A 23,181-nucleotide genomic window follows, 5' to 3' on the forward strand; every position below is an offset into this window, starting at 1 on the left:
ATTTGTCGAATTTTGACTGAAAAAGTGTACAAGGCTATAGCCTTGTGAATTTGTCGAATTTTGACTGAAAAAGTGTACAATCCTATAGCCTTGTGAACTTGTCAAATTTTGACTGAAAAAGTGTACAAGTGAATTTGTCAAATTTTGACTGAAAAAGTGTACAAGGCTATAGCCTTGTGAATTTGTCGAATTTTGACTGAAAAAGTGTACAATCCTATAGCCTTGTGAACTTGTCAAATTTTGACTGAAAAAGTGTACAAGGCTTGTGAACTTGTCAAATTTTGACTGAAAAAGTGTACAAGGCTATAGCCTTGTGAACTTGTCGAATTTTGACTGAAAAAGTGTACAAGGCTATTGTGAACTTTTTGAATTTTGACTGAAAAAGTGTACAAGGCTATAGCCTTGTGAACTTGTCAAATTTTGACTGGAAAAGTGTACAAGGCTATAGCCTTGTGAACTTGTCAACTTTTGACTGAAAAAGTGTACCAGGCTATAGCCTTGTGAATTTTTACTGAAAAAGTGTACAAGGCTTATAGCCTTGTGAACTTGTCGAATTTTGACTGGAAAAGTGTACAAGGCTATAGCCTTGTGAACTTGTCAAATTTTGACTGGAAAAGTGTACAAGGCTATAGCCTTGTGAACTTGTCGAATTTGGACTGAAAAAGTGTACAAACTTGTCAAATTTTGACTGGAAAAGTGTACAAGGCTATAGCCTTGTGAACTTGTCAACTTTTGACTGAAAAAGTGTACAAGGCTATAGCCTTGTGAATTTTTACTGAAAAAGTGTACAAGGTTATAGCCTTGTGAACTTGTCAACTTTTGACTGAAAAAGTGTACAAGGCTATAGCCTTGTGAATTTTTACTGAAAAAGTGTACAAGGCTATAGCCTTGTGAACTTGTCGAATTTGGACTGAAAAGTGTACAAGGCTATAGCCTTGTGAACTTGTCAAATTTTGACTGGAAAAGTGTACAAGGCTATAGCCTTGTGAACTTGTCAACTTTTGACTGAAAAAGTGTACAAGGCTATAGCCTTGTGAATTTTTACTGAAAAAGTGTACAAGGCTATAGCCTTGTGAACTTGTCAAATTTTGACTGAAAACTTTTGACTGAAAAAGTGTACAAGGCTATATCCTTGTGAATTTTTACTGAAAAAGTGCACAAGGCTATAGCCTTGTGAACTTGTCAAATTTTGACTGGAAAAGTGTACAAGGCTATAGCCTTGTGAACTTGTCAAATTTTGACTGAAAAAGTGTACAAGGCTATAGCCTTGTGAACTTGTCAAATTTTGACTGGAAAAGTGTACAAGGCTATAGCCTTGTGAACTTGTCGAATTTGGACTGAAAAAGTGTACGAGGCTATAGCCTTGTGAACTTGTCAACTTTTGACTGAAAAAGTGTACAAGGCTATAGCCTTGTGAATTTTTACTGAAAAAGTGTACAAGGCTATAGCCTTGTGAACTTGTCAACTTTTGACTGAAAAAGTGTACAAGGCTATATAGCCTTGTGAACTTGTCAAATTTTGACTGAAAAAGTGTACAAGGCTATAGCCTTGTGAACTTGTCAACTTTTGACTGAAAAAGTGTACAAGGCTATAGCCTTGTGAATTTTTACTGAAAAAGTGTACAAGGCTATAGCCTTGTGAACTTGTCAAATTTTGACTGGAAAAGTGTACAAGGCTATAGCCTTGTGAACTTGTCAAATTGTGACTTAAAAAAGTGTACAAGGCTATAGTCTTGTGAACTTGTCAAATTTTGACTGGAAAAGTGTACAAGGTGAACTTGTCGAATTTGGACTGAAAAAGTGTACAAGGCTATAGCCTTGTGAACTTGTCAAATTTTGACTGGAAAAGTGTACAAGGCTATAGCCTTGTGAACTTGTCAACTTTTGACTGAAAAAGTGTACAAGGCTATATAGCCTTGTGAATTTTTACTGAAAAAGTGTACAAGGCTATAGCCTTGTGAACTTGTCAAATTTTGACTGAAAAAGTGTACAAGGCTATAGCCTTGTGAACTTGTCAACTTTTGACTGAAAAAGTGTACAAGGCTATAGCCTTGTGAACTTGTCAACTTTTGACTGGAAAAGTGTACAAGGCTATAGCCTTGTGAACTTGTCGAATTTTGACCGGAAAAGTGTACAAGGCTATAGCCTTGTGAACTTGTCGAATTTTGACTGAAAAAGTGTACAAGGCTATAGCCTTGTGAACTTGTCAAATTTTGACTGAAAAAGTGTACAAGGCCTTGTGAATTTGTCAAATTTTGACTGAAAAAGTGTACAAGGCTAGCCTTGTGAACTTGTCGAATTTGGACTGAAAAAGTGTACAAGGCTATAGCCTTGTGAACTTGTCGAATTTGGACTGAAAAAGTGTACAAGGCCTTGTGAACCTGCAAATTTTGACTGAAAATGTGTACAAGGCTTATAGCCTTGTGAACTTTTCGAATTTTGACTGAAAAAGTGTACAAGGCTATAGCCTTGTGAACTTGTCGAATTTTGACTAAAAAAGTGTACAAGGCTATAGCCTTGTGAATTTTGACTGAAAAAGTGTACAAGGCCTTGTGAACTTGTCGAATTTTGACTGAAAAAATGTACCCCAAGGCTATAAATAGCCTTGTGTAAAAATCAAATTTTTGCCTTACATTTTTTAAAAGCAAAATTTGGAAGAAATAGTGGGAAAATGCAAGGCTGTTGCATGAAAAAATGCTAGGCAGTTAGCCTTACACTTTTTCAAAGCAAATGAGTGAAGAAAAGGTTGAAAAACGCAAGGCACAAAAAAGTACAGCCAGGGTAGGGCCAACTCTTGTCTTTTGCCTTTTGAAGTACAAGTATACAGCCAGCGTCCTTAAAACATCCCAAAATAAAATAAATCAGCAGCTCATACGGTCACAAAGCTTTAATTATTACCACAGCTTGTACGATACATGATAATCTACAATGACATTGCACAGTGCACATTTATGGTTGTAGTAACATTTTCTTTGACCCACTAAAGTGTTCATTAAACTATTAGGTTCAAGAAATATGGTAAATGTATTTCAGGCCTGATACTTCACGGTCGCAAAGAAGGCGATTGCCTCTGTACCCCCCTGACCATTGCCTTGGTGCCCTTAAAATGCTCCAGCAGAAATTTAAAATCCAAGTGCATATGTAAGGCTACAGAGACGCGTGTACATACATAGCAAGTCCATATTGGTCTTTTGACTTGAGTATAAATTCACGTTCTGTTAAAAACCAGGAGTAACACAGGTCTGTCTTCTCTTAAAGATAAACAGAGTACATTTGAAACGCTCAGACCGAAGCCCATTATCATGGTTTCGCTTAATGCAGAATGCTGCACTCACGGCCCATAGAATTGTGTGTTTAACAGGGCTAAATTCTGCCATAAACACCTCCAGAAAATCATTACTTGATGTACACAGCGTCACCGCAAACCCTTACTATGTATCTCTGAGCTTCAAACCCTACTTTTCAATTACTTAATTAGTACATTGGTTTACTTTGTTCGACAAATCTGTACAGTGAAACGATCTGAAAATTACACAGGCTTATTTCTTGGCATATATTTTGGCACTGACAGGCGAATTTGAAGACTCTTACTGCATAGCATTCAAACTTAGAGAGTTGTGTGTATAGACCGTATTGAATATGACGTCACTGTTCAAATTTCTGACCTACAACATGGCGTCTGTGTGCGTGTGCGTGGGTGTGTGCGCGTGCATGTGCCGTAGAAATCAAACTGGGCCTCATTGATGTATGCATTTGGACGCGCATACGGTTTGCCCAACAAGATGGCGACTTTCATAGCAAAAAAGGGGTTATTCAATACGGTCTATAGGAACATAATGAAGGTACCTGTTACACATTGCCCAGTCGGAGAAAACAGTAATCACTGACCACCTTTTCATCCAAGCTTACAGTTCAGGTCAGTATAAATAACTGTGAAGATACATTTAAAGGTTTTGGGACCATCCAAAGCTTTCAACATTTTCTAAGTCATACAGAGAGAAATATATTTGAGGACCACTCCTCTCCTAAACGTCTCCCTCACTAACACAGGCATGATATTCTTCCTTTTTGTTTTTGGACAATTTTGAAAAGATTGCAATTATATAGCCTGAAGTTGAAGCCTACATCACGGGTATATGTATGTACATTAGCCCTTGTACTCGATTAAAATATTTCTACATTATTCAAATGACTAAATTTCATGCCTGTGCCCAATTTCATGGCTCTACTTAACGTAAGCACAGAATCGACGCTTACGGTAGCGGGTTAGCGGCAAATTTTGGCTTCTGCACGTGCGTACTTCACATTACTAGGTATTCTACGCTTACAAGGCTAGCGCAGAAATTTGGCGCTTGCATGTAAGCAGGGAATCGTGATCATAAGCGCAGAATTCGGCGATAAGCAGAGCCATGAAATTGGGCCGTTATCACCATTGTTCTTCCAAAACGGATGCATATTATTTTATTACGCATCAACATTTTACAGTCATACTTGGTCTAAAACACCCCAACCCTCCCATGTCACACTCTTTGCATGGCTGAAAATGTTGAAAACTGGACGTCCACTTATATTCAATGGATAATTAAATTACTTTAATTAAGATGGTACACTATCGTTTACTTAAACAGTACACTCGTTTCAATCATAAAGATTTCAATTAATGCTTTCTATTAAATCCTGAGATTTGTTAAGCTTTTTTTTTTACCCCCCAGTGTTCAGTTTAAGTTAATTATTTCAAGGGGGTCATTGCTGTTATCTGAAAAACTGCCACTCAAAACATCCTTATCCCCAACTTTTCACCCCTTTTCATTCATTTTTTTTTTTCAGTTTAGATTAACTCAAAATAAACACACTACAATGAGCATAAAATCACTGACAAAACAGTCAACATTATTTGGCAGGTTTCTTCTTTCTCTCTGGAAAAAGTAAGCAATCGGTTTTCGGTTGTCAATAGAAAATGAATAGAAATGCACTCTTCAAATAAACCCTAACTGTGTAATTATTTAGAAATATTATATTCACTTTTTTCTTGGCAAGATAATTTTATATCCTCACACACTTTTACCTTCACACAAATCCCATACGTGTTATGAGAGAAGATTCGTTAACACGATCGTCCAAATTTTTATAAAATATTTGTTCAAGGCAAACTTATACCGCTGGTAAACCTGTCAGATCGTGCTGTTGTGCTTTTTGACTTGATCAAACAAACCAAAAATCCTAATCTCTCTCTGATTAGTAGTGTAAGGTTTACTGATCCCAATTTCACCTCCACCCCCCCACCCCCCCCCCCCCTAAGATAAATCATGTTTGCGCCATTGTGGAAGTCAGCTCTCAGTGCTCATTTTAAGCAGTACCCAACCTTATGTTTCTGTTTTAGAATAACCAATGGTTTGCCTTTCCTGATATTTGTTTGTTCGAATGACAGTAGATGTTATTTCCCTGGGAAGTATCAAATATTTTCCAAACCTACTTCAGAAATATCAAAGTCTCTCTCCCACAGAAAAATCAGTTATTCGTCTGTGATGTATGACTCTGCGTTTACAAATTCTCATCATAGGTTTGATAATAATTTAGTTATTACATTAATAAGTAGATATTTGTGACTTTTTTCTAGTCAATAGAGCATTTTTCAACATAAAATTTACATAATTTTACAACTTTACAAACACACCCAGCAGCAATACGGTTTTGTTTACCATATGTTTTGTTGTACATTTTCATATATTTACAAAATAGCAGCTTTGAAAAAGTGACCTTTACAAAGAACCTCATCCCAAATATCTAGGATCGTCTGGTTCCCGAACTTCCATTCAAAGTTTTACAGTGAATAGAATCACTGACAAGAGCCTTGAGACTTGTGTTTTAGCAAAACATGGAGAACCAGTTTGATACACACTCAAATTATTCTAAAATCTAACATTTTAGTCACATGATTTTAAAATGACGGAGAGATATTCCAAAATCATCAAATGTATCAAGTTTTTTCTTCTTCATCACTTATGTCCAAACATTAATAATACATGTCACATGATAATTATGAGGAATCTCCCATCGGCCCCATTTCATGGCTCTGCTTACCGTAACCAAAGAATGCGCACTTGCGGAAGCAAGAAATTTCGCGCTCACGTCAAGCGTACTTTTACGGATCAGCATGGAGTTTTCACTTGTTCGCTTATACGGTTTGCGCACAATTTTGGCGCTTGCGCAGTAAGCGGTGAATGGCGATCATAAGCACAGAATTCAACGGTAAGCCGAGCCTTGAAAACGGGCCTTGCTGGGTCCAGTTACCGCTCAAATAGTATTCGGGACCAGCCCAACCATAATTCACATTTTCATCGTCTGATGATGAACAAAAATCGCCACCCCATTCCTCTCAGAAAAATACCTAAGACCTTTAGAGCAAATACTTTGTCCATAAAACATGTTCCATAATTTATACAGAAAGTCCACAAAGAGGGCTAATCGTTTTTTTTTGCTATTTGCAAGCAGTCAGCAAAGTTCGAAGAATGTTGTTTCATCAACAACTGTCAAAACACAAGTAGTTTATAGATTTGTGCAAATTCCGAAAATTAATTTTGTTTATTATGGAAACAAACAAACAAACAAATAAACTTGTGCCAGTTTCCCCCAATAATGATGCACTTTGCCATCCAACCATAACGCAGATTTCTGCAATTTCTTTCTCTTCAAAATTACGAAATAATCCTCAATGTAAAAAACATAAGCTGGAAGATCAAAAAGTGGTGGGCTTTAAACACAAATTTTGGGGTGATGTTTCCCTCCAATTTTTTGTAGTGCGGTTAAATTCTGCAAAGATGGAATGTTTATGTAGTCATTGCAACAAGTTCTGATATTTACAATCACACCACCTTGGTTTAGAACTGTTTACAAGATTCATACACAGCAAAGAGATTTATAGAGTTTGGCAAAGTTTGAATAGTTTTGGGGTAACACAGTACAATATTCTTATTTTTTATCCATCGATGTTTTCTGAGAAGTAAAAAAAAGAAAAAAATTAATAGACCCCTTGCATATGATGTCAAACGCAATAATAATAATTTTAAAAACTCACTGACGCCGAAAAAGCGCACTAGCCGAAGCCTTACTGAAGCCAAAGGAGCCAAATCATTGGACGATAGCTGCTCTTTGTGGCTCAACGCCCTGTAGCGTTTCACAAAGGGGTCAATGTCGCTGTTACTATTTGATGATCATGCATGTACAGTATGATCTCTGGACATTGTTAACTTTTATAACCTTATTACCTTTATTTGACCTCTGACCTTTTTAAGAGTTGTTGGTTCTCCTGGTAGGAATCCCTTTACCCCTGGGAAGCCTACTGGATCCCCTACCCCTGACTGGAAGGGCGATCTTACTGCTCTGCTGCCCCCTGGACCTTGGGGACGACGGCGGGGAAGGTTTCTCATCCTCCCCGGAGCTCGCCCGCTCGGGCGATTGCGACAAACAAGAGTTGGCTGAAACCGGGAGCTGCTTTATCCCGCAAGGAATTTGGACAGGCATCGACTTCAGTTGGGAATCGGACTGCTCTTCTACTGCCGTCCTGGTTGATGTCTTGTGTGAGACGCCATTCTGCTGTGGGACTGGGTTGGAATTGGCGTCGATGAGCTGAGGTGGTCTGTTGGTCAGACCTCTGTGATTGGTCGGGATCTCCTGCTGTTTCGTTTGGGGCGTCTTGGACATCCGGAGGAGCGATGGCAACTTTGTCGACAGGCTTCCGTTATCTCTTAGATCGTCTTGCGAAGAGGTATCCTGATTCTGAGTGCCTTTCTGCAATAAACTCTTCCCCGATTGCTGCTTGACCGCCATCATTCGGATCTCCTTTGGTTTGGAGAGTCCATCTGAGCTGCCGTTCATGTTCTTCTGTTGAATCTCTTGCCGGCCTGTTGGTGGTTTAGGCGAACTCATCGCGCTTTTGGGCTGCTGTGAGTACACCAGTGGGCGCTTCAGTGGCCCACCTCTCCGTTCTTCTGTCGGCTGCCTCCCGTCATCTGTCAGGGAGCCATCTGACTGAAGGCTGTCCTGAGAACCTGACCCTTTGGACTTGTAGGAGGATGGCCGTGCCAGCTTAGACTGGCTCTTCTTGGATCCAGTAAGCTTCCTACTCTGAGAGCCACCTGTTGGAGGCTTTCCCTTGCCGATCACAGAAGCTTCAGCATACTTTGGTATTTCACTCGGTTCATCATACCTCCCAGGATTCTGGGGCGCTGCTGGTTCTATAATCATATTGTCGCCCCTGGTCGGACTCGAGGGAATCTTACTCTTGCTTTTCTGGGACCTTTTGCTGGTTCTACCAGACTCTGGAGAGCCTCGACCATCTGGGGAACCTCGATCAGACGAAGGACCTTCTGCACTCTGAGGACGTCTTCTACTCGGCGAAAGTTGACTCGAGGATGGCGCCTCGACACTTCGAGGGCGGCGTCTGCCTCCGGGTGGGGACGTCTCCATGTACTGGATGTGATTGGCAAGATCGGTCGGAGGTTCCGGTGATGTTGGGGAGAGGCCCACCTTAAGGGGGCTGTTGTGACGAGATGTCATATTGGAAAGTTTCTCTGGCGAGTCACATCTCTACATCAGGAAAAAAAAAAATGAAGATTAGCAACTTGCTTATAACATGAGTCAAGTAATCTTATATAAGTTCAAATGTTCAAAAGTTTAAGTAAAATTTTGCTGATCCCATCATGTGATTTATTCATCCCCATTTCGCATACATTATTTCACTGTCAATTTAAAATGTGTACTTTATCATTATTGTAAAATGCAAGAAAAATGAAGCCAAAGTCAAACTAACAAACAACTAAAGTTTTACAAATTAATATTTGAAGATCGAACACTAGATAATCGACCTCCATTTAAAACTTGTTAGTTTGAAGACAAACGGCAAGCAAGCAAGCTGGAATCAATGTTAGTTCACACACCAAGAATTGATAAAGGTAGATTAAGTTTGATCAATAATATAATGCCGGCAAAAGAATCTAGGAGGAGAGAGTCGTCATATTAATTACGGTTTTGGCCATACACCGATGTTTAATAGCACTGCACTTTCCCGAGCTCTGTGAAAGCAATCACAGGCGTATTACAAGGGTGAGATTCAAACCCACAACCTTTGCAACTCTAGAATAGTGTCTTACCAACTAGACCACCGAGTATTCCTGGTAGCTAGAGGCAGTGCGAATCTTATACAGTCATCATTATTTGCAGAGGGACCTTTTCAGTGGCTTGATGATAAGTGTTTGAGAAGCAGGCACGCAAGGGCGCCTTTGGCTGCCAGCCAAATCAACCCGTTATGACCACGGAGCACAGCCAAAATCGGAAGTGTATGATTTTTCCCAAGGGAGGAAAACCGGATGGTCGCGGCACAGTAGAGAACCACGCACACTGGAAAACCCTCGTGGCACAGCAGAGAACCAACGCACAACTCAACATTGCCCTGGCCGGGAATCGAACCGGGGTCACCTTGGTGAGAGGCGAGCGCTTTAACACACAAGCCAACCATGCCATGATCATAGCCATCAGAAGAAAAAAAAAGAGAGATCTATGGTTTCTATTGATGCAGTCCAACACTATTTGCTGAGGGGTCACATCTGGACATGCCTGTACAATTTTGTGCATTAAGTATATGAGTAAAAAACATCTGGGATCTGATTCCCCTCTGGGATAAGTGGAACAGTCCAGTCTTGGATATCAATGACTTTGACTCCCCAGGGCATTGCACTTTGGAGAAAACAGCATGAAATAAATAACATGTCTACATTTTTACATATTATTAGCTTCACCCTACAGATAGATATGAAAATAAAAGTTTGTATGCATTCAAAACCATTGATGAATCTCTATATTTCCAATGATAGATAGCATTGCACACACCATGCGTTTTGATTCATGCTTCATGTGAACCGATGTTTTCAAATCTGTCCTCTCCAAAATAAATTGAACAATTTTCATTTGTATACATCCATCAGTTTAAATAAAATGTCCCATAACCAATACAAGTAGTGTTACTATGCCCTCACTTAAACGTATATTAAACCATGGAGGAAGATTTTCTTCCTCCATGATTAAACTAACTTCAAATAAGATAATTTAATATAATTCTATCATATTTTTTTTCTGCAAGACAAAAGCACCTGTGCACAGCCTCCTTAATAAGTAAACTCAAACCATGCAAACTGCACTCTCCTACATGTCTTAAATAAATGCAATCGTAAATCCATAGATGGAAATGACTAAATGTTAATAATTCCACTAAAAATGGGAAAAGGTCATGATGATGTATGGACAGGATGGATGAAATATCAAACCAAAATGACCCCAACTGGGGTGACAACTTACGACAATGTATAATCGGACGTCATGAAATCTTCACATGGAATGCATAAATTACATTCTGCCTGAAACTGCACACATAATATACGGCAAGACATGAAAATGGGTTTAGATGGGGCACATTGATAAGAGGCCTTTCAATTGGAGTGATTTTTTTTAAAGCAAGGAACCATGATACATGTGAAGTACAAGCCAATTTTGATCGCTATGGTCTCTAAAGGGCTAATATTTAAAGACCTGCTTGAACGAAAATGTCAAGTCGTGAACTTTGCTGGATTTCATTTAAAATGTTTTCAATTATTAAGAAAATCTAGTAAAAAAAAAAAAAAAAAAAAAAAATCATTGCGAAAACCCTTATCTGGCCAGCCCTTTTCTGAAAAATTCGCGAAAAAAAGCTCCGTTTTGTAATCATTCATATTACGTCATAGTTGGGAGCTCCAATGTGTAAAGTCGCTTTGTTGCAGCCTGGAGGGAAACAAAGCAAACATCCACACATGACGTCAAAGCAGTTGTCATTTTGACGCTCGCAGTCAATAGCTTGAAGTTGGGGCCTGATTTTTTAATCGCTTATTACAAAAATTCAGAAGTTTACACATATCAAAATAAATTACATTTAAATGGTGAACAAAGGCATTATAACCAAGTTAAAATAGAATTTCTGTTAAAAACACTCCGCTCAAGTAGCTGTTTAAAACGGCCATCTCATATTAAGAGAAGAAATTCCTGAACATGAAATAAACCGAGGTACAGACATTTTTTCAAAGTTGTAATAAGTTCCTTATTTCCTAAGGGGGAACCGGACTGTTGATACACAGGGGGAAAAAAACAGAGTAATTTTAATAACCTTGAAACTTAGGCAGACGTTCCATGATTCTTACAAACTATGAAATTCTACAATCATATCAGGAAATTGAAATTTCATGTGGAAAGGATGTAGGATGATTCTCAACTATGTCAATCATGAACATCCCTTTGAATCCCCCCCCCCCTTAAAAAAAAGTGAAAAATTGAGTGTTCATTCATGTCATTACCTTAGAAAGAGTATAATTATACACGTAAATGTTCACAGATTTGCACACAACTTATACAGACGTTCATGGTGGGAAATTTCCAGTTTTGAAAATTGAAGCCTGGGCAGAAATAGTTTGTAGGTTAAACAGCTCTATACACCCAAGTTTATAAGAGGACTTTGAGAGCTGAGACTGTACAACTTTACTTCAAAGGGGTTTCTTTAGTCTTAGACATCTTAGATGCCATGAACATTGGCTGATGAGGATTGGAGCCTTATCAGAGCTTACTGATATTCGATTGATAATAAATAGTTTATTCCGGATGTATTTATATGAAAGTGGTTCAAATTAAAGAAAGAGGGGAAGCTGAGGGGGGAGGGGGAGGTGAAAGTCCTGAAAGTGTTGGTGGCTAATGTAGGGAACTACTTTTGTATGTCAGGAAACTAACTACTGCCATAAGCCCATGGTTCTATGATTCTAAATCCTCTCACAGTGCAGAAGGAATTGATGTACAGTACATACACGTATGAGATATCTATAGCTTAGACTATGGTGTCCTGAAATTGACATTAGAACATTGCAGATGCTTCCCTCAAAGGACATAGAGGCTACGGTGTCCCCAACAGGACATTTGTGCACACTGACTCAAACAGATGAAGAGTAAAATACTACGGAGTCCTCTACAGGACAATGGTGCATTAAACCTTTGAGCAAACAAACAAAACCAGACAGAGGAGTGCGGATCTATCATTGGTATCCTATACTATAGTATAGGACACCAATGACAAAAGACAACAAATGTGCTCACATTATAACATCCAAGTGCCATGCCTAACACTACACAAGTCATTGTGATGCAGAACCAAACAGAGACCTCAGCTTTTGACCACGGCTTTCAGTTCCACCAGCCATTTTGGAAGCATTGTGCACTTAATGGCTCATGAAGCCTAAGCCGCATCGTGGACCCAATTTAACTGAGCTGCTTAAGCAAAAAAAATTAGATATGAAGCAAAACAAAAATATGCTAACCAAAATACGGTTACCAGCCAAAATACCACGTCACACTCAAATACAACTTGTGACTGGTATCCTGCCCATTATTGCTAAGCAGGCATTTTTCAAGCAGTATTTTCCGCTTTAAAGCAGCTGTATGAAATTGGACCCATAGCTGTGACTCCGAACTGTCCCACAGAACAAGGTGAAAAACAGTGACTACCTTGGCGATATGAAGTCGCATGTATTCCTCGTAAGCAGCCTTTATCTTACTACTGAATCGGAAAAATGCATTCAATTCAGACGGGGGGAGAGAGAGGTTGGGAACAAGACGTTAATGGTAAAGAAAGCATTGAATAGTCAGTTGTTTGGGTTTTAACGATGCGGGTTTGACAGACATGGGATTTAGTTTTGGAAGAGCATTTTGGGTTCGTGCAGAAATCAGGATGGATTGCATGCAGTTACTGTCAACATGTACATGTACCTTCGATGCTCCAAAAAAAAAAAAGTAACAAACTTTGGGCAAAATGCATCCAAAAATTCACAATAAAATGTTTTTTTTTTTTAGAAGAGTCAATAATTTTTGTAGAATATATAAATTAATGGTTACTAGACAATAAAGTGATCATTATGTATGTACAGTACAGTATATCATTCAAACTTAATCACTACAAACTGATTTTGTTGCTTAATGCAGGCTCTGTGACAAGTGTAAAATATTCAAGTCATTTGCGAGATAAATTTTGAATTGTGTCTGGTAAATTTACTTGCTTTGTCACGACTAAGAAAGCATGAATTTGCCCGACTACTAAAAGACACCTGCTATCTCACATGATTCAAGATATGGTTTTGATTGGCTAGGTATGAGATGGCTCACACCCATACAAACGTTTTGCCTATCTGGAGGTCAAATATGGCTTTTTCATTTTACTCCGCTTTGCCTCGTGATTGGAATTATCCAGATTTCACCAGGCATGTTTGGTCACATGATACATATATTTTTTCTTTTTTCTTTTATGCAAGTCACCTGACACACAAGGCCTGAACGCTTCTTCAAGGTGTGGGCTACAACTATTTTGTTTCCAGAAGCCGTTGCCACCGTAATCCTAGGGCTAAAACAGGGTTACCCCTTTTCACAATCCTTAGGGATGTAGGCTTTGGTATCATCAATCCAAAGCCTGGCCGGTAGAGCAGAAAGCACGACCTCCCCAAAAAAAACAGCAATACACTGGTTGAAACTTATCATGCTCGTGAGCATGCTTCAATCAACTGACATCATGTCTCAACTGGTAAACACATCCGTGTAGAAATCTTAACAAGCATTTAGGATAAATCAAAACTTAATACGAGTTGGGGTGGGGTCTTTGGGAGGGGTGAGCGAGGCCGGAAGGGGTGGGGTATAAGATTACGGGTACAAGTCTACAAATGTACAAATTCTACATGCATGTCTTTCTCACAGGCAAACAACTTTCTTGAACTGTATTAAATACGAGCACGAAAGTAAAAAATGCAGTTTTCTGACCGTACAAAAAGTCACATCAAAGAAAACGTAACTCTACACTCACATAAAAAAAAAAAAATCTACTTTTTGCTGGGAGGGGGAAACAAAAACACATTCACATACACCGAACCTTAAATTTATATTTTTTTGGAAAAGGAAATACTATATAGTTCTTCTCACAGAATGTTTTCGTGCATTGCCTGAAGAGGCTGATTTTGGACTGATTTGATAGCTATCGTTTGTTCCATGAGGATTTTTAAAAATAAACTCTCATTTTAGACACATTTCAGGTAGAAACCCTAAACCCCAAATAGTCAACGATTAAATGGGGTCACTTGACCCTTTATCCCACCATCGGTTAGGAGTATCCAGGGGAGGGGGGAGGGGGGCTCAGGCTGGGGGTAATGACCTGCTAATCCTTGAGGTCATTGAATGAACAGGTTGAATGATAAAAGTCTTATTTAATTTCCTTTATGGTTACAGATTGCTGTCAGATTGGGCTCGACAGACGGAATGAGAGAGGTTGGACAGTTAATGTCTGACTGCAGCAAAAAACAAAAAAAGGATTTTGGTTTCGATGATAGTTTTCAATGACACTTCAAAAAATCTAGGGTTGCTCAAAGTAGACTTAATGATTTATGAGCTAGATTTGAACAACGGCTGCTGTACAATGACTTGCTGAGTCACAAGTTACCGCTTAAAGCCATTATACACTTTCGGTAAACAGTATTGTCCAAGTCCCACACTTCGTGTATCACAACTTATATATAAAATAACAAACCTGTGAAAATTTAGGCTCAATCGATCATCGGCATCGGGAGAAAATATCGGAAAAACCCACTCTTGTTTCCGCGCGTTTCGCCGTGTCATGACATGTGTTTAAAATAAATCCGTAATTCTCTTTATCGAGAATTGATATTGTTTTTAAACAGCTTAATAATTTCTCAAAAAGTAAAGCATTTCATGGAACAATATTTCCAGAGAAGTCTTTCACCATTACCTTCTGTAAACCCTGTAAATTGTTTGTAAATCTGTGAACTTTTTTTTTCTTTTTTTCGTAAGTGTATAATGGCTTTAAACTTGAATTCCTCAGACTATAGAGGTAGTCGCTTTAATCGTGTTCATTGACGTTGATGTTTACCAAAGTTACTGTATGTTAACTTTACACACCACTTACACTGGTCTACGACAGAAATGAGATCACGAATTGTCACTGATTTTGTTCTAACTGAAGACTGAATCATCTTCAAATCTATTCTTAGGAATGGAAACCATCTCATACGTCGAATACCATCTGACTGTCTGTCCGTTTAAATCAGTCGTCATTGTACACCTGTTCCAACCGTTTGTCACTTCAATTTGTCCATGACACAAACGACTTCACAATCGCTCCTTTAAATAAAATCTCCCTGAACCTGACCCAACTTTCCCGATGTCTTTCAACTTAAATGTCTGTTCACTGAATAAGACTTTTTGTCATCGGCGTCACCATTTGTCATTAGTGTCATTATGAGCCGAGCGATGACAGACCGCTAGCTTGACATGACTCTTGACCCAGTTCGTCTCAGCATCCAACTTTCATTGGCAAATTGTATTGTAACTTAAAAAAAAGCAAATTTTAAGCCGAATTTAGCAACCACCTTTTTGTTGCAATTCACAAAGAAACATAGCGTTAATGAAAGCATAATTTACTTGGCAGATCTTAAGTGGTACAAGCGTAACTTACATAAATATTTAGGTGTTTTTTTTTTACATTTTCTTTATTTGGCAAATAACATTAACTATAATAAGGCGTCAAGGTAGTAATTCGAACCCAACGAAAAACACACTGACCACAAAAGCAAACTAAAAACAAGAATACATAGAACATAAATAAACACAAGGCAATGTAATAGCATGCTACATGGGCTACTCCGTGATAACTCATGCCGAGTCGAACAAAGAAACGATTTTCACGACTTGATAATTCTCACCTCGCTTTTAAAGCAATCTCAACTTCATTGATTTCAAAACTCTTGTTAACAATATTCTGGTCCAGTACAAATTTTTAACTGCAGTTTTGAAGATTCTCAAAATCGAGCCTTGAAAATTAAGGGGTTGTAGGTTCGAATCCTACCAGATTATCCTGTGAATTTGTTTTTCTGCAGTTCTGGGATACCACACAGTTCAAAGTGCTTACCACAAAATGGTATCAAGGGTAATATAGAAAGATAATTTCAAATCTCAACAAACCAAGTCAAGAATATCGTTCAGCATACCACGGGGTGCATTTTCGCAGTTGTAACCAAAAACTGTTTCCATTTGTATTGGCTATCGGTCAATCGATGGTCCAACAACCGAAACAGTGATTGTTACACCCACAAAAAAACACCACCCCCATATTACAGCTATAATGTGACTAATGTAACGCAAGTCACCGTTTCATTCGCTCACAATACACATTTCTCATGCTTGGTATAACATTAATTTTATTATCGTTAGTATATTTAGCAGCAAGCATTATTTTTGGTTGATGATTTTTTTTTTTTTTTTTTCTTTTTTTGCATGGCTTCATTTACTTGGTTGTTCATTTACCTGACTTCAGCCCTGTATTTGCGATGCGTCGGACTGGAGGTGGGCATGGCTTGGGCGGAGGAGGTAACATGGACAGACTAAGGGTGTGGGATACAAACACAGAGAGAGAGAGATACACAGCAAAAGAGAATAATTTGAAGTCTTTGATTCATTCCGGGTTTTTTTGTTTTTTGTTAACGTCAACTTAAGAGTTGGGGGGGGGATCGAGGTGGAAATTAAAGGGATTAAAGGAAGATGATCCCTTTGGATGGACAATCTAAATTACATGGAAAATAAAATAATGACTAATTTTCCAAATAATTTCACCCCTCCCCCCCAAAAAAAAAAAATAATAAAAAATATAAAAAATAAATAGTAAGTTGACTGGTGTTTTGACCCGACCCTAACAGAGTCTTTCTCGAAGGCTAATTAAACAGCAAAACTGAAAGAAAAAAAAATCTTCATGTATGTCACCCTAAAACAAGCTTTACCAAAAAACAAAAACAAAAAAGGGGACAAAATAAGGACAAAAATTAGTTTCTTTTTGGATAAACCACAAATGATACATGTATAATATACAGTGTTTGAACAGCTTCTCGCTTATTTCCGCTTAGCAGAAAAAGGTTTAACAGCTCTATGAAATTGGGGCTGAGTCATGACCTGCTAATCTGGGCCCAATTTCATGGCTCTGCTTACCATAAGCAGAGAATCAGTGCTTAGGGAAGCAGGGAATTTTGCGCTACATATGTAAATCAAGCTTTCACAGGCATACATGTATTCCACGTTACTAGGCCTTCTTCCAGAATGGTGATGGTAAGTGCAGAATTTGACGGTAAGCAGAGCCATGAAATTGGGCCCTCTTTCTTAGCATCCTTTCACTGCTTCACAGCTTTGTGAAAATGAAGCTCAGGATACAGTGGCCACATCATCCAATGAGATAAGCAATGACCGAAACGAGGGGGAGAGAGTAAAGTCAATCAGGTCTTTCCGGCAATTGAACGCCAAAGGAAAAATTTTGAGAAGGGGGGGGGGGGGTTTAACGTGTAGACCGGTCAAAGTGATAGAAGAAAGGTTCTTAAAATGATGACTCGTTAATCACGGGAAGGTGGTTAATACCTATAAGATCTTTATCTTGACATTGAGCTATTGACAATTATCGGGGATTATAATAAGTGTTTCCCCCTTTCTTTCTCTCTCTGGCGTTACTTTGTGTATGAGCTTGGTATGGTTTAAGATGCCACTTAGATATTAAGCAAGTAGAGAGGAGATTATTGTGCAGTAAACCTCGGGGCTTGAGTGTTACACAAGACTGCAGGCCTGAGGCTGATGATTTAAAGTGTTGGGCCAGTAAACAAGCCTCTAGCAGTCTTTAAGGCAAAGTCACACTGCAGCGATAACGAAAACAATAACGATCACAACCCAAAGAAAACACATTATATTGGTTGAATACGCCCATGCTCATTCAACCAATCGAGGGCGTGCATTGTTAACATTCTCGTTGTCGTTCTCCTTATTGAGGCCTGTGTGACCGGGCCTTTACCTCAAATTTGAGCCCTGAACCTGTTCCACACACTTCTGTTCCATCGAGTGGGGGGTCAAGTTTGGCATAGTGTACGGCTAAGCTTTGTTGGGCCATTGAACGTTTCTTGGACATAGGGAAGGAAGGTGGGGGTGTTGGCTGGCCAATGCTGCATTTGAGGGTCTTTAGACGTTTCCAGACCATGGACGTAGGGGATGGGTTGGGTACAGCATGGGACTAGCAACAGGGTAGTGTTATCATGGTTGTGTCTACGACTACAAGTTTGGGTAAGGTTTGGATTGGTGTAGGATGGGTGACGTGATCTTGTCGGGTCAGTCATCATTTATTGGACTTCAAGAATGAAATTGGAATACTGGCTGGTGTAGAACATTCATTATAGGTTTGTTTGCCTGCAGAAGTTGGTTTGACTCAGGGAATTGGAGGTCAAGTTTAGGACGGGTCGGGGTGGCACAGGACTAGCAGAAATTGTGGGCCCTCACGATAAAGTTGGGTTAGGATTTACAGAAATGTACCAGTCTTGTCAATGAGGTGCTGTTACGACAACTTTAGACTTCTACAATTGAGCGTTAGGATAAAAAAAGAAACGCTCTTGAAAAATAAACAGCAACTGTAGTGTAAACAAACTGAAAACGTCACACGCAACCAAAAAGGAAATCTCCAGTTAGATATCCCCTCCTTTAAAATGTTATACTACTAATAGTAGTTGGCACATGAAGCGCAACTTCCATCCTCCATAGGGAACACCTCAGAAGTCCGAACGGCAGGAACGTTCTAATTCATAATTAGGGATTCTCCTACTGTAAGGACAAGCTAGCGTGTAAGGCCGATATACACCGACACAAACATTTATAAAAATCATCTAGATTTTACAGTAGGACTTATAAGCCTCAAGCACAAAACATCCATGAACCTTATTTCAATTCAGTGTGATTTTTTTTTCTCCGTTTAATTTTTGTTGTTTAGAGCAAATTCTAGTACAGTAGTAGTGCTGGGCGAATAGTGAAATTTTGTTATTCGGATACCGCTGGCCAACTATCCGAAATTAACCGGATATTCGAATAGTTTTTTCGCCGCTAGAGGGCGCTATTTAATAAAAAATTAAAAAAATATTTTTTTTTTCCGCTAGAGGGCGCTGTTCATTTGTGTCACTCGGTTCATTCATAAAAATGACCGGATCTAATTTAAAGATGGCGATTTGCTTTTTTTCTTTTGATCGTGATTGACTCTACGTGAAGGAAAACTTTTGTAATCTTTGAACAAATTACGTCAGAAATGTCATTGTTTTAACTCTTCACGGAGGTGAGCATAGTTAAATACTTAATATATGCTGTTTTATGCTGTTTTAATAGAAGTTTCATAAGGATTCAGAGAAAACATTCATGTCAGTTGTCGCCCGACGTCCGCGGATATTCGGATATTAAAGAATATCCGGGTACTCGGTTGTAATTACAGAAATATCCGGTTTGTAAATAGGTATTTGCGCCCTATGCGGATATCCGGTTAAGAAAAAAAAGGCATTCGCGGTTACGGATAGGAAAACCTATTCGCCATTAACCGGATATTCGAATAATTCGCCCAGGCCTATACAGTAGGCCTATACATTTTTAGCTACAGACCCTTTGCGATGGTGTTGTTTCCCTACCCATCCCCCGCCCCCACAAGCCCTGACTGTTTGTTGTTGTCTATTCCTTCCAAACTAGCAACCCTCTCATCTTTAGTCAACACATCTAGCAACCCACCTGTGATAATTCCATCAAATCCTACAAGACGTCTGTTGAGCATCCTCTACATGTACGTCTAGGTTGCATCATTCGATGCCAGAGTGTCTTCATTTAAACATAATCCAATAAACCGAGCAGCCTTGGATAAATACTACAGTGTTACAAAAACAACTGTGGGTCCTTGAAGAACACTTTTATTTTTTCATGACTTAATTAAAATTGGGCGTGGGAATTTCACAGGATTGGCATTGCCTCGGTTAAGGCCTTTGTGATATTCCCTCAGATTTTCAATTCGATTTCATAATGGGTTTTTTCCAAACTGAATTTTACTCTTGAATATGTTTGGAGCTTGGAAAATTAATCTCATCAATTGTTCATCCTCTACAGGAAGGCAGAATCAAAAATAATTTTATACAAAACCAAAACAACTCCTCAATACATGTATATCCCTCATTTAGCCACTTTCACACACAACACATAACTTTCTGTAGAGAAACTTTAGAGACAAACTATGAGATATGCCAGCTCCAAAATTGCAGGTTGTTTACCCTCATGTAAAAACTCCCCTATGGGGGAGGGCTGCCACACAAAGAGCTTGGTATACAGTGTTACTCCTTTAAGGCAGTGGACACTATTGGTAATTACTTAAAATAATGATTAGCCTAAAACCTTACTTGGTAACAAGTAATGGGGAGAGGTTGGTAGTATAAAACAATGTGAGAAACGGCTCCCTCTGAAGTGGAGTAGTTTTCAAGAAAGAAGTAATTTTCCACGAATTTGATTTCGAGACCTCAAGTTTAGAATTTGAGGTCCCGAAATCAAGCATCTGAAAGCACACAACTTCGTCTGACAAGAGCGTTTTTTCTTTCATAGTTATCTCGCAACTCCGACGACCACTCAAGCTCAAATTTTCACAGGTTTGTTATTTTTATGCATATGTTGAGATACAGCAAGTGAGAAGACTTGTCTTTGACAATTACCAATAGTGTCCACTGGCTTTAATGATAATAACAAACTCAATTCCCTTACTTGCAGTTATCCATGACACATTTCACAGTACATTAAACTGACACGTACATCATGTATGCATCACTATAAGGCACAAGTATCAGACACAGCGAGTATGACGAGAGGGGGCTCTTAAAACACCTTTGTGTAGCGGAGAAGCCCTGCACCCGCACATCACTAATCAATCACTACAAATAGCGGCTGAACTAAAAACTTAAACAAGCTACATCCAAACCAAAGGAGAACAGAGAGATATCTTAGTTTTACTGTATCCATTAAGCAGTGTTGAATCACTTCACAAAATAACATCAAATACATGCACAGTACATGTTCAGCAACTCAACATAGTTGCTCCATGTATGTGCAAGTAATAAATGTTCAGCGCCATGAGCGTCCAAAATGGTGGAAACCTACCAGCACTATATTATTATATTTTATTTATATTATTTATTATAATATTACTTTACTAAGCACCAAAGTAAATTCCAAGACTGACATCAGCTTGAAGGCTCATGGCATAACAGGAAAGACACCAACACTGACACGACTTTGACTATTTCTTGTCTTTGCGGTTAATAAGTTACAGCTCTTCTTATACATGTTATACAGTGAATCAATTTAGCCGGATGTTATAAAGTAAACATTAAATTGATTAATCAAAGCTTCTAAGAAAAGGACCCTCACAGACCAACCACCTCCTCAAAAAAAAATATATATAACAAAAACCATCCTTTTTTGGTTGGAGTAAACTTTAAATGGGGTGAAGATGACATGAACTCATTTTCCATTAGTCAGATGACCAACAATGAGAATTTCATTACATTTTTCGTTGTTGTAGGATTTGAAACTTGGTGGGAGTATAACTCTGAAAAGAACAAGTGGTTGACATCTCAGCATTTCAAAAACTGTACTGTGCTCTTTCTCCTGAAGACGTTCAGAGCACACTAATCCTAGAATGTTGAGTTGTTAACCACTGGTTCTTTTCAGAACCAACACTACTCAAAGCGATTTACACATGGTTCTCCTGCAAACCTCACTTAATAATATATTTGTTTGTCAGCGATAAAAGAAAGCTGAGAAATATCAGCTACTTACATGTGGTTTGATGAAAACTTGGAGGGACTGATCTTGTGTGAGAATCACGCACTGTGTACTGGCGTCTTGCTGCTCCGCTGTGGTGTGTACATTCTGGAACGAAGCAACACGTTTGGTAAAGCACTTTATCATATATTAGCATAAAAACTTACTTATTAACAAGCAACGGAGAGCTGTGTACATTCTGGAACGAAGCAACACGTTTGGTAAAGCACTTTATCATATATTAGCATAAGAACTTACTTATTAACAAGCAACAGAGAGCTGTTGAAACGGCGGCCTCTGGAGTAACAGAGTTTTTGAGAAAGAAGTAATTTCTCCCTAAAATATTTGAATCTGGGTTTTTTTTTCTTTCATTATTTTCTTGCAACTTCGATGACCAATCGAGCCCAATATTTTCACAGATTTGTTATTTTATGCTTGTTAAGATACACCAAGTGAGAATACTGGTCTTTGACAATTACTAATTGTAACTTGTAATTTGTTTCCCACTCAATTGAGGACTCTATCTGTTGGAAAATGAGTACATATCACAAAATTCTATTGTCATCAAAGATTAAGGCACTTTTAAAAGCTACAGTACTTTGGCTCTGGCTTAGCCCTGGGATGGGATCTGGCACAGACTACAAGATGATCAACAATAAAAACTGAGCTCAAAAGCAAGAGGTAGTTTTAAACTTTTTGACTACACCCAACCCTAAGAAAAAGGGGGAAACCAACCCCCACCCCCACCCTACAAAACTTGATTGAGTTAGCCGCTCCGTTAACTTATCAGTGAATCACTTCCCATGAGATTTTGATCTTGGTGTGAATAGATGTTAGTTTGGATTTCAATGAACCCTTGGGGTTCACCTCATCAAACTCTTAATAACACAGAGCATTATCTTGAAGGATAACGTCTTAAGGGTGTGTCGTGGTCAAGAGGTCTTGATCAACGGGCCCAGGCTCTGGGGACTGTTTCACAGCGCTTGCTACTTTATTGGTAAGCAAATTTTCGTGCTAACTATAGCAGAAAAATTTGCTCGAGCGTAAGTGTATTTCAAAAAAAATTAGGCATGGATTAGCATTTTTTGTCATTCCTTTTTATACAGTAAGCATGCATTTCATGCGTCTACAGTTAGAAGCGCTATGTAATGAAAACTCACGCAGTAAGCACATAGAAGCTCTATGACTTTGAGCCCTGGGCCCAATTTCTTAGAGCTGGTAAGCAAAAAGAATTTGCTTAGCATGACATTTTTGCCTTGATAAAAACATGATTACCAACCAAATTTCCACGTGATTATGAGGATAAGCAAACAACAGCTGAACACCAGTCGCAAGCTTTATGCAACAAACATAAATTTAATTTGTATTCCTGTTTTTATCAAGGCAAGAAATTCATGCTAAGCAAAATCTTGTACTTAGCAGCTCTATGAAA

General features: G+C 38.7%; 1 protein-coding gene across 3 annotated transcripts in view; it reads right to left on the minus strand.

Moving 5' to 3' along the window:
• Positions 1 to 5,288: 5,288 nt before the first annotated feature.
• LOC139952987 (uncharacterized) overlaps positions 5,289 to 23,181 on the minus strand; it is a 32,626-nt gene continuing 14,733 nt past the window's right edge. For 2 of the 3 annotated variants that reach the window (XM_071952346.1, XM_071952344.1), the window contains 4 exons: positions 21,765 to 21,857; positions 16,422 to 16,498; positions 12,570 to 12,621; positions 5,289 to 8,585 (listed from right to left, as the gene is read on the minus strand). In XM_071952346.1, coding sequence (XP_071808447.1) covers positions 7,287 to 8,585; positions 12,570 to 12,621; positions 16,422 to 16,498; positions 21,765 to 21,857 — 1,521 coding nt within the window. In that variant the 3' untranslated portion in view covers positions 5,289 to 7,286. The remainder of the gene's footprint in view (positions 8,586 to 12,569; positions 12,622 to 16,421; positions 16,499 to 21,764; positions 21,858 to 23,181) is intronic. The other variant, XM_071952345.1, reaches the window with a different exon arrangement.

This window comes from Asterias amurensis, chromosome 21 (assembly GCF_032118995.1).
Source record: "Asterias amurensis chromosome 21, ASM3211899v1".
In the NCBI taxonomy this organism is placed as follows: domain Eukaryota; kingdom Metazoa; phylum Echinodermata; class Asteroidea; order Forcipulatida; family Asteriidae; genus Asterias; species Asterias amurensis.